Source organism: Nannospalax galili, unplaced genomic scaffold (genome assembly GCF_000622305.1).
Source record: "Nannospalax galili isolate Female #2095 unplaced genomic scaffold, S.galili_v1.0 scaffold553, whole genome shotgun sequence".
Lineage (NCBI taxonomy): Eukaryota > Metazoa > Chordata > Mammalia > Rodentia > Spalacidae > Nannospalax > Nannospalax galili.
The window spans coordinates 313,248-326,266 of NW_008336313.1; the positions used below are offsets into that span (position 1 = coordinate 313,248).

The following is a 13,019-nucleotide window of genomic DNA, read 5'->3' on the forward strand; positions in this document are numbered from 1 at the left end:
ACAGGGTCTCCCTGTAGCCCCAGCTGTCCTGGAACTCACTATGTAGATCAGGCTGGCCTTGAACTCACAGAGATCCGTCTGCCTCTTCCTCCAGAGTGCTGGGATTAAAGGTATGTGCCACCATGCCCGGCTCCCCATTACACTTTTTTAAAAAGCAACAATCACCACCATCTGTCTTCCAGGTCACTATCAAACCAAAGCCCCTGCCATTAAGTAGCCACTCTCATAACTCTTGTTAGTCATCACTAGACCTCCTGTCTCCTGATTTTGACCATTCTAGGTCCCTCATTCAAGTAGAATCATATGGCATTTGTCATTTTGTCCATAGCTTACTCCACTCAAGCACACTATCTTTAAGATTCATCCAGACTGCAGCAATTGCCAGGATTTTCTAGCATTTTAAGGTCCCCCACCATCCACTCTACATATAGCTACATCTTGTTTATTCACTGGCCATTTGGGCTACTTCCACCTTCTGATATTGTGAACAGTGTTATGATCAACATCTGTTTTCCTACTGGCTATTCGGAAGTAATTTTCTACACTATTTCTCCTCAAGAAAACACTTTTTTTTTTTTTTTTTTTTTTTTTTTTTACTTTTAAATTATCATCCCATCACCCTTATGTCAGAACAAGCAAGAGAAAATAATAACAAAAAATGATCAGGGTCAAATATTACGGCTCTTTGGAGTACTGCTTATAAATTGTCTGATGCCTTATCTTTGGGAAGTTCAAAGGATGAGCTGCACGCAGAGGTGTTTTATAAGCTGTGAGACAATGAACGAATGAAAGAAAAAACACATTATTATTCTCTCAGGACAAGGGATCTTAGAATGCTTTTTTCTGTTTTTCCTTATACAATAACCAAGACCAAGAGTGTTGGGTGAGCTCTGGGAATGAGTTTGGGTATTTAATGCAGTTGTGAGCTTAATGAAAACACAAATTCATTTGTTAGTGGATTCAACAAACTTAATCAGCCTTTATCTTTCCTGGTTGTAGAGTGATAGGGTTATTTTTTTAAGATTAAGAACTTTTTAAGGGCTGGAGAGATGGCTCAGCGGTTAAGAGCACTGGCTGCTCCTGCAGAGGACCTGGGTTTGATTGCCAGCACCCACATGGTGGCTAACAACCATCTATAACTCCGTTTCCAGGGGAATTTGATGCTCTTTTTTGACCTCAGTGGGCACTGCACAAAACAGGTGCACTTACATACATGGAGACAATACACTCATACACATAAAAATAATAAAATATTTTTTAAAAAAGAACTCTTTTCTCTTTGATTGCAAGGTATGATGGGCTAAACCTCAGAGCCTGGAGGTTTTGGCCAAGTCGAAAGACCTACAGGTATCTCCCTTGAGTGTGCACGCCATTGAAGACCCCAACACACACAGAAATTTTACTTAAACCATCACATTACCACTGCTCTTTGAAACTCATCAATCTCCCATTAGATCACCAGGATGGTATGACATGTTGATCACAATTACAGTGCAAGAAACGCGGTGCAGTCACACTGTGGCCACGTCAGCTAAGAGACTTACTTTGACGGATGATCACACTTGATCAAGTTTGTCAGTTATTCTATGTGTTTTTATGCTTGTTTGATATTCCCGCCCAGAAAGAAGAGGCTTTTAGGGGCACATCTGTCAGTGAATTCAATTTCACAGTGCCATGTGACTCTTTCACTTACCCCTGTCTTCTCATCAAAGATTTTGATTCCTCCAAAGGAGATGGTTAAAAAGATTTTCTGTTTGTGTTCTCCTTTGGAACGAGCGCCAGCAACAACACCCTGTTGAAAGGAAGGACATGGTTTTTACTTTAGTGTTTTCATTTGAAAATTCCCTCTGGTTGAAAGGCACATCTGATGCCATCAGCCAGAGCCGCCAATCGTGCTCGCTCCCTTCCTTTGCCCTTCTGTGCGTCTCTGTATCACATGCTCACGTCTGCTAGGCGTTTTAGTTAATACTTATTCTAGATGCCCCACCACGGAATAAATACAAATCTAATTAGCCCATGGAATGCCTTCTTGGTTCCTTAGTACATGGCTCAGAGTTGGGATGGAATACTTGAGTTGGAAAAAATATGATCCTCGTATTAATATCTGTGCTGGGTTTTATACAGAATATGAATTTCATTTCTTTAAATAAATAGAGGCAAGTGACTAAGCATAGTCCTAAATAAGATTATGCTTTTATAGTTCTGGAAAACATTTTCATATGAATGAGTTCTAGATCTTAGAAAGAAGAGAAAATACGCTAGCCTTCCCTGCCTCTCTCCCTCCCTTACTTGGCAAAACACAATCATCGTATTTATGCCTATCATTTTGCAATCGCTACCCAAAGACATCCATAGTCTCCATTAACTTTCCATTATCATTTTTGTACATTCCTTTTACCAAAACATCTATTTTCCACTTGCCGAAATACTTTACAAACTGAACATATGAGCCAACAAGAAAGCAAACCTCACAAACGGTAGCGCTATTACGTTGTTTTCTGTTCTAGTCCTGGAACTTAGGACAGTTGTCCCCTTCCACCCTCCAGGGGCCGCAGGTGCTCTTCAGATAGATATTAAAGGAGTATGTACCATCCAGACCCCTGCTAGGGTTGATGTGATTCAGGTTAAGAGTAAAACCATTTGCTTTTTAAGTTATACTTTGTGGGGCAGGTACTAGTGAACACGCACTTTAGACTAGGGCCCACTCATTTCGGAGAACGCCACCCAAATGTGCTGCCCCCCTCTGCACTCTGTGTCTCAGGGTCCTCATTCTGACAGCATCATTTTAGATCAAGTTCAGCTTCCTGCAGTCATGGCACTGGGGCTTTAGGCATAGATAAATCTAAAATAATATTGATTCCACAATTCTAGGTGGTGATAGGGCTTTTGCTGCTCTCAGAACAGTGTGTTCCCAGTACCAGTTTGGGGAGTGACTGGTGGTGGGGAGCTGAACAGCCAGGGGGGCGCTGCCTATGAGGCTGCTTGATAATCCTTACTCTGAGCACTGGAAATAGTCTGTGGTCTTGCAATATCTGATTATACTGCTGGTTCTCAGCAAGACTAGGCAAAGGACTTCATTCCATTTCCCCAAGTATAAATACTGTTTCTCATTCGGTTAGATAATTAAACATCTTTGTAAATGACTGAGCTCAATTCCCATCTTTTTGAAGATATGCAGTAAAATTAATGTCTATTGGTAATGATTATTCAGTTCCCGTTGGATGGATACCTACTAGTGGGAAATTTGCACCTCACAAGTTACTCTTCTCTTCTCAAGAACACCTTACAGATATACAGAATGTCATAGTCAGAAAAATCCTTAAAATGGGTTGATTCAAGCTTCCCAACCAATGATGAGAAAAATGACATTCCAAAAGAATGGTGGAGAAGATGAGACCACAGTTCAGCCCTTCATCCCTTTGGTGCCGGAGCAATTATTATTCTGAACATTAGATCCTTCTGAGGAGCAAAATCTCTCTCCTACAGTTCCCCCTTTCAACCCTGTGACTGCTCCACATTGACCTTCTCAATGACTTCCTTCTAGGAACTTGCACAGTGACTCCTTTCCAAAGTGAAGCCCTTTGTCTCTGCCCTTCCGCCCCTTCTACTCAGTGGATTCCAGGTCCTTCATGAGATGCTTGCCTTTGAACACACTGTTGATACCTTCAAGCGACATGGGAGGTTGGTGAAGATGTGTCTTTGGAATTTGAGAGGAAATTCCTATTTCTGTTCAATATCATCCACTCTGACTCTCTTGGTCAATGTGACATAGACTTCCTGCCAAACTACGTCTCATTCATTTCCCTGATTCTCCTGTCTCATGAGGCTCACATTATCTGATGTACCACATGGTCACTTCTTTCCTGCCTGCCTTTGCCCAGTGCAGGGGAGGCTCAACGATGCATGGAACTTCGATGTGCTCCAAGTGTCCAGGGCTGAGAATGGAGCTTGGTATAAATATGACAAAGAGATGTAAGATGACCTCTCATTTGGGGAGCCTCAGAGAAGAAGCCATATATTGAACCTAGGAAAACCGGACTTTGAAATCATTCTTTTTGGCTGCATTTACATAAAATAAAATATGCCCTCTATATCCCAAATTTCAGTCCTACGTATCCAGAGAAAACACAGACTAAGTCTCTTGCTATGATCTAAAATTTGTGCCCCAAAGTATACGTTAAAGTTTATCTTCAATGTGAATAATGCTTAAGAAGGGGATTAAGCTACAAGAGCAAATCCCTGCTACATGGGCGAAGGCCTGCATTAACGGGCTGAAGGAAGGTGTTTGTTCCTTCTGCACCTCACTGTTTGTCACAGCACTCTGTCCCTTGAAACAACTCAACAACAAGTACCACTACGAGCAGAACGACTGGCCTACCACCAGACACCAGACCTGCTGACACTTTGATCTTGAACGTTCCAGCCTCTAGCACTATGGGAAAGTATATTTCTGTTCTCTCTAATTACCCAATCCAGGTAGCAGCTCAAATGGACTGGGACAGCCCCTCACAAAGGAAAGGAAGGAAGGACTGAGTCTGAGAAGAAGGATCCCTTCTTTCTTTCTCCTAGGGAAGGGCATCACAGGATGGGGGATAGCACTGCACCTTTGACCAGGAAGAGTAGTTTTAATATTATCATCGCTGAGTCCCCATGGTCCCCGGCTCACGGAATTTCTGGAACATCAAACAGCAACATCCATACTAAGGTCAGCTCTACTTACTGGTTCCAAGTAGCTATCCCCCGGTGGAGCAGGAATGTGTAAGAATAAGAATGCACAGGGCTGCAGAGATGGCTCAGTGGTGAAGAGCACTGGCTGTTCTTGCAGAAGACCCCGGTTCGAATCCCAGAACCCACATGGCAGTTAACAACTGTTGATCACTCCAGTTCCAGGGGATCTGATGGCCTTTTCTGACCTCCACCGGTGTTGCGCAACACAGGTGCACTTAAACACATGCAGGCAATACACATGTACACATAAAATCAAAATAATAAATAAAACATTTTTTTAAAAACAGAGAATGCCAAAAGCTAGTGGCTGTGTTCCTGGAGCCCCTGTGCTTGGGGCTGTTGTGGTAGCTTTTCGTGGTGAATGAGGAGAGAAGGACTATCTACACGGTTCTGTCTTTGGGGAAATAAAAAGTAAATTTTATCAAGGATGCTTCTCTTGTGAGATGGGACCCCGTGCCAGACTCTGGAGAGTCACACTTGGTGCAGGTAGGTTTGTCATCTCAGCACGCCACAAGAATTCCTGTCCACAGCTTATTCATTTTGCTGTGTAGCACTAACAGAAGTCAAGAAGATAGCTCTGGCTGAGGAGCGGGGTGATGCTCATGTAGGTGTTGTTCAGGGCTCTGTGTCTATTAGCCACCTGACCTAGAAAGTCACCATGAGAAACCTTGGGAATTAGGGAGTCCATCTGTTTTTGAGCATTTATTATATGGTAGAACTTTTTTTTCTCTTGTCATATAATTTAGCCCACATCACAGTTTGGGGAAATAAGAATTATCTGTTTTACTTTACAGATGAGGAGACATAAGGTCAGGGGTCAAGTGACCTCCTTAAACCCAGGGGAGCCAATGCTAATAAGCCACAGAGAACTAGAATTCAGACGGACCTTTCTGGTTCTGAAGGTCATATTTATTCCACTACTGCTATCTTCTCTAAAAGTCTCTCCTGCAAACAGACTTAAAATGGCCATGCCGGGGCTGAAGAGATGGCTCAGCAGTTAAGAACACTGGCTGTTCTTGCAGAAGACCTGAGTTCGAATCCCAGCACCCACATGGCAGCTAACAACTGTCCATAACTCCAGTTCCAGGGGATCTGACAGTCTCTTCTGTCCTCTGTGGGCATTGCACGACACGGGTGCACTTACCTACATGCAGGCAATACACACGTACACATAAAAATAATAAATAAAAAATATTTTTAAAAAATATTTAAAAAATGGCCGTGCAACGATGCTTGCTGCCAAGTATGTCCCAAAGGCTATGGAAATATTTAGGTGGAACCACCAGCTTCCAAACTCAAGGTGCAGGAGAACTATATTGTGGGAAGAGTCACATGTCCTACCACCTACGAATGCTGGGAAGCCTAAATGAGACATTCCATCATTGACCAGTACTACAGGGATACTCAGCATAGAGCATCTATCAGTACTACTGGCTAATGGACATTGGCAAGCAACACCATGCACTAGGTACCGTGAAATGATCCACACAGGCATCCCCTTGAGAGAGTCGCAGGTGGACAGGGTCTGGATGGAGGATTTTACAAGAAGAGAAAGGATCAGTCAGGCCCATCGAGGTGAAGAGACTGCCTTGCCCAGCTCAGGGGCTGTTGTGAGAATCAGCACAGGAAAGGGCTTTGAGAATACTCACACCGCAGGGTGCATGCACATGATGCTATGGATGTGATCCCTTGTCTATCTCTTGTCAAGCCCATGTGCAAACACAACAGGCGGCCAGTGTGGACACTGAAACCTTAGGGTGCTGTTCCCCAAAGTCTGGGCTGCATTATCAGCCTTGCTAGTTTCTTGCTTTAAAATCTTGGGCCATTTTCCTAGTAACTGAGGGAAATGAAGCATCTTTCTCTGTCCTGTTTTGTGCCATCGACAGCACTCTGCAGATCATCTCCAGAAGACTGTCTGCCCTGCTGTCATCTGCTTCTTCCCCCACCTTTCAGTTGGGTTCCTCTGTGCAAGACACTAGAGGTCCGAGAGGAGCTGGAGGGAGATGCTGGGGCATTTCTCTTCGCTTCCTTCCCAACCTTGATCTACAGTATTGATGGTAAGCTTTTTCCCCAAAGTGTTCTTGTTTGATGAGGGAGATTTCTTTACTATGCTCCCTTCTACTCTCCAGTCAATATTTTCTTTCTGGGAAGGCGTACCAGTTGCTAGACCCTGGTGTCACCCCATACCTTGTTTACCATCCTAACCTTTCCTCCTCTGATCTCTATACTTAGCTCTCTAGGATGTCTTTGGGACTCATCTGGCTTATAGTTTCAATCACTACCCTTCTACCCAACGACTCTGAAAGTTGACTTGGAGAGTAGCTTAGTGGTAGAAGAAACAATTCAAACTGAAGAAACAAGATAAACCCAAATACAGAACAGAATACACTTAAGTGCTCACCTATCACTTGTCAAACACTGGACTCCTGGAGATGTTGATTTGAATGCCGTGCTGACTATATAAACAAAGATTGTGGAAGAAATACTTTAACTACCGTGAACCTAGATTTCTTAGTTACAAAAAACACGGAGTCCAATCTCCAGCTCATAAGATCAAAAGATGAAAGTTCTTTGTTGAATATAAGCTGAAATACAACGTTTGGCAGTAGATAGGCAGCAGCTGCTCAAATTCGCAAAAAGAAACATTCTAAAACCTTTGTGACCCACAGAAAATTCTCTAGTAAAGGAAATCCCCCTTTTTTTTTTCAGTTCTCATATGGTCTAATATGAGCAAGTGGGCCTTTTTTTTTTTTCAAGGCTAAAAGGCATTTTGTATTTCTCTGTCTCTTACTTTCCTGGGAAGGTGGCCAAACGCAGAATCGATCATTTATGTTTCTGTTTCCTACAGAAAAACCACTGGGAGCTGAAATGTCAACATTCTTCTCAGCAGCTTGCAAATAATGAAATACAATTGTCTGGAAACCAAGAACCCCTCAGCATGTCCAGCAGGACAAACTCTGAACTTTGGGACTTCATGATTATAAGGGGTGACAGATGGACCATTTCAGTACAGGTTACACACACAGACACAGACACAGACACACACACACACACACACACACGAACACACACAAACACTGTGGTGATCCTGGCTAGCCCTGCTTCACCTAGCTTGGCCTGGTGTTAATCCCAGAGAGACACTTCTAAGAGCAGAGGAAACTCCTGCTTCATATCCATTTAGGCCCCAGTGCTCCTAAGAAGACAACTGGCAAATAAGGTGCTCAGTGAATGGCTGTCTCCTGGATGCCAGAAGAAAAAGGATGGTAAAACTCTTCTCTCCTCTGGTGGCTTTTGGTGAGAAGATAGCACCTAAGTGTTCATGGAAGATTAAGGAGTGGCATTTCTGCTGTCTTTTAATGAAACTTTGTCAAGAGCAAATCTTTATTTATTTGCCAGACTTAAATAACTACAGTGAGAATCCATGTTTGGGACTTTCCCCCCATTCATGACTAAGGTTCTGTTGGAATGGCTGGAGTGGCTCTGTCGGAGTGGGGAGTCTAAAGTGGAACACAGGAGGCTCAGTCTTTCCTGGGCTGTCTGTACAGTCTGCGTACTGGCAGAAAGGCTGTATTCTGATCTGATCTCATGCATGTATATTTGCATTTTACTTGGGAGTCAGGCAAGAGCTGGGGAGAACTGAGAACTCAGCTATAAGCAAGGTGTATAGCCTATTTTGTTCAAAAATGCTGCCTGTGGCCCCGTACCACAGTCACATTTTCCTGGTCAGCATCCATCAGCACCAAAGCTGGCCATGAGAATTCTTCCTACCTGACTGCTACATCAATTCATCATTCAGGTTTGAATTTAGAAGAAAAAATGAACTCATTATTGAACTGCTATGATATCTTATAACATGACTTAATTATTTGAAAAAAAAAATCTACTAACCTCTTCCAAGGTGAAAAGTCTGTGAAATCACAATTTTGCATTTTTTAAACCACCCTTTTCTATATGCCTTAAGTTAGGCATGCATTAATTAAAATAAAGTTTGTTTATATAACAGCTCAAACAGTGAAAACATGGTAATGGATACAGAGCATAGAAAATTAAGAGATTTAAAAATCCTGCTTTCTAAAGCTATACTGTAGGGAGACAGCATCTGACAGACATGTTAACTACTGAGAAACGTCTTAAACCATCATCGAAATAGCAGTTATGACTTACCAAGCATCTATGAAAAAGGTGATGCAAGCAGCATTTTAAAATTTTTCTCTCACTTAAATACTTTTAGGCAGTTTGCCAGATTCTGGCTTCTTTTTCCCTTTTCTTCCTTTTTTCTAACACTTATAAATATTCCACTCTCCAGAGAGTACCCTCATGGACTATGTGAACATACAAAAATATGTTCATGTCTATTAGTAAATGAGCTAAAACAAAATCAAGTTATAAAACTATAGAATTCTAATCCTATTTTGTGTATATGTGTATAATTCATATATTAGAGACAAGACAAAAAGGACTGAAAACCACACACTAAAATGTCAACTCTCATTAGCTTTGTTGGGTTTTGGATGATTTCAGTTTTATTTCTTATATTTTTCTGTACTTTCAAAGCATTTTATAATCAGAATTTTATATTCAGAAAAATAAATTATACCTATATATTTGTTTATTTGCTTGCTCTTTTTTCAGACAGGGTCTCCTTGTAGCCCCAGCTGACCTGGAACTCACTGTGTAGACCAGGCTGGCCTTGATCTCACAGAGATCACCCTGCATCTGCCTCCCAAGTACAGATTAAAAGAGTGCACTAACACATCTGGCTTTTACATATGTTTTAAATGCATGAAACATAAGACTCTTCCTAGATAGCTTACATTTCTAATTTTATATATCACATTTAAAAAAAACAATATACAGGCATCAAAATTTGGAAGCAAACTGTTTTTTGTGTGTGTGTTTTTATGGTTGTTTAAAAGAATGTGTTTCTTTTCTGGTCTACCTAATATTTTCCAATTTATTTCCATTTTCTCTGTGAAAAGCTGACTCTGTGGTATTTAAAATCAGAAACCTCTTTATAGCACTGCAAAACCCAATATCTAGTTATATATTATTCCAATGATATTATCTTTCCTTTGCTATGAAGTGTTTGGAGTGTACTAGTAGAAATTAAAGAATGCAGACTGGAGAGAGGGCTCAGCAGTTAAGAGCACATATTGCTCTTGCAGAAGACCTGAGTTTGGTCTCCAGCACCCACATCCAGTGGGTCACAATCCCCCATAAACTTGCCTCTAGGGTATGTGACTTACCAATCGCCTCCATGGACACCTGTACACATATGCACATACCCCACCCCAAATTAAAAACAATAATAGATCTTTTTCTTTACATGCAGGGATAGTCCTCCCACGAACCTGGAGTTTGGCCCCTCTTGTGAGCTGAAGCTGTGATCTCCTCCCAAGAACCGGGAGATGAGGCCCTGTCCTGTGAGCTAGAGTTGTAGTCCCCTCCCCTGAGCCTGAGTTGTGGTCCCCTCAACTGAATCAGGAACTGTAGACCCCTCCCGTGAATTTGGAACAGTGGTCCCCTTGGGTGAACCTCAAGTTGTGGTCTCCTCCTGTGAGCTAAAGCTGTGGTCCCCTCACATGAGCTTGAAACTTTGGACCCCTACCGTGACCCACAGTTCCACATCCCTCTGTTGGTAGTCTGATGGTGGAGCAGAGTAGAGCATGGAGGACTTCCTGATGCTGGGCAGCAGTTTCAGACTTCTCTGAGAGACTGCATGCCCCACAGACCCCTCCCCTGAGGGCCCAGATTGTGCATGACAGAGGCTCTTTTGCTGGGCCAGGGGAAGCACCTGTTATTTGCAGATTCAGCTCCTGGGAGGACTGAGTCTCTGGAACGAACCTCCAACCTCCTAAGGCCCAGCTTGGTCCTCACCCAACACATGGTCCTGGGTATCCAGGCCTTGATGTTGGATCTTTCCCATTACAGGCACCAACATGTTTTCCATTATTTTTCTATTACTCTTCTACAGCCCCAGTGTGCCTTTACCTGTACCCTAAATGAACTTCTAGACAAAAATAAAAAATTAAAAAAAATTAAAAAAATCAGTCTGAGAAGTTAAAAAAGAAGAAAGAGAAAGTACCTCAATAACTAAACTGATATAACCCTCAAAGTGAAACTATGTAATTACATCTTAGAACATAAATTTGAAACTTTATATGTCTACTATAATTTCTGAATATTGTTTACTGACAAGCTTCAACAATAATGTGAAATTTGCCACTGCTCCTATCATGTGAGTTTGTCATTCACTCCCTTTCCAAATTCTCCAAACTATACAAAGTTTTTCAATGTAATCACATTTTTCCTAAAGAAAGAAATGTTAATAAAATATTTTAAGTAAAGTAATTAAAAGTCCAGGGATGAATAAAATCAGCTTTTCACCTTAACTTGTCACTCTATGGCGACTTACATAAAATTCATTAAAAACAATAATATAGGGAAAATGTTAAGATGTAAGGGAGGATAGAATTTGACAATATATTTTCATTTTTCAGGGGTTTCACAATAAAGGCAACATAGAAAAAATATGATTCAGTCAAAAAGCACAGAACAAAGCCTGACGAAATACTTCCGCAAAGCAGGCGCCCAGTAAATATTTCTAGGTCATTGAAGTTTCTTCTCAGTGAATAAACATGGTGATTCTCCTATTGGTCAAATCATTCACCAGTGCATGAATAAGGTTATTTTCCATAAAGTTGGCGATCACCTCTTTCTCTCACTCATATTAAACCTGAGATATTCATCATGAAATGAAATGTTTGCACAGCACCTTGAGTTTCATCATGGAATCTTGACATAACTTGTCGCCCCGAGCTGCGGAAACTTCATCAATCCCAATCAGTTTAGCTTTGTACCGGACGCCTTCACCTTTAAACCTCTTTATCAAAGTGGCTTCACTGCGATCCTGACCTGAAAACAGAGAAAAGTGGGTTCAGGAAGAAGCAAGCATGCTAAGGCCCCACTGTCTAAGATCCCACCACTCCAAGGTCCACTTTCTGGTTTCACCTATAGTCTAGGAAAATCAAATTGAAAAGCAAAACAATATTCCTAGATACAAACTCTCTGTGTCCGTTTAAATCCTGAGACAAATTACTTCCTCTCTGGGCCTCAGTCTTGTAGGCAGAAAAAGAAAATTTAAAAATAGTCATCCCACGGGCTGGAGGGATAGCGCAGCCGTTAAAGGCTAAGGCTAAGAACCAAAATGTTAAAAATAGTCATCCCAATGGATTATTAACTATATCAGATAATATGTGTAACATTTCTAACTTGCTTTTATACATGGTAGGTACTGAAGCAACAGCCATCACCCAAGAAGAGTTCATTACCAAGAGTTTTACTGGAATAAGATCAGCATTGAGTGTCCAGTATTAATAACTTTTAATGATGTTTTGGCCAGGGTGCATGGCAGTCTTGACACCCAGTTCCATGCACTACTTTATAGTAAAAGCCCAGAATAACTTCTTTGCATCAAGTAATGATGGTGAAAAATTATAAGAAAAAAATAATTTTATGATCCTCTTTTTGGTAACTCATAGATTCAGGGAAATGAGTTTCTTATAGCACTTTGTATTGAACATCTGTACCTTGCAAAAGACTCTCTTTCTCATTTTTAGCATAATATTTTGCTATGTATATCAACCAGGAATTCAAGTACACCCACATAAATAAAGAAATGTACAGATGTTTTATACTCTTAAAAACCCAAACCATTTCCATTTACCAAATGAAGACATTCATAGAATCCAGGGAGCTTGTACACAGAGTCAGAACTAAGAGGAAAACTTAGGTATTCAAACACCTTTTTAACTTTATCACACTCTGCCTTGTCCAGAATTCGGGTATTGCACTACAGTTCTTTAAACCTGGGGTCCCCAGGACTCTGATCTGTATCTCTCAGAACACCACTGACTCTAACTCCTGATCCTCTCTCTCTTGTGCCTTCTCTCATTATTAGAGCTGAGGACATCAGAAATAAGTCAGCCTGCTTCCCTTCATCTACATGACATTCAAACCAACCCTTTCTAAAATATGGAGTTGGCAATTAGTTTTCTGAGGACATGCTTACAACAGAAAAACACAGTAGCGAAGCACAGCACAGAGCTTTTCCACTGATGAACCCTGACCTTAATTTCATTCCTTTACCCATTCATCAGTTACTGAGCAGTTTTTCTGTGCCACTCAGTATGAAAATGAAGAAGACAATCTGTGTCCCTAGAAACTCAAGTTTTGGTGACTATAAGTAAAAATGTACAGTATATTATTCTAGGTGTGCAAAAAAATTGCCA

The 13,019-nt window shown here is 41.3% G+C and overlaps 1 protein-coding gene across 3 annotated transcripts in view; it reads right to left on the minus strand.

Moving 5' to 3' along the window:
- The window catches only part of Dab1 (DAB adaptor protein 1), a 423,873-nt gene that overhangs the window by 142,760 nt on the left and 268,094 nt on the right, over positions 1-13,019 (minus strand). For all 3 annotated transcript variants that reach the window (XM_008831024.1, XM_008831023.2, XM_008831022.1), the window contains exons 3-4: positions 11,504-11,643; positions 1,694-1,792 (exon numbers count right to left, since the gene is read on the minus strand). In XM_008831024.1, the coding sequence (XP_008829246.1) occupies positions 1,694-1,792; positions 11,504-11,643 (239 nt within the window). The remainder of the gene's footprint in view (positions 1-1,693; positions 1,793-11,503; positions 11,644-13,019) is intronic.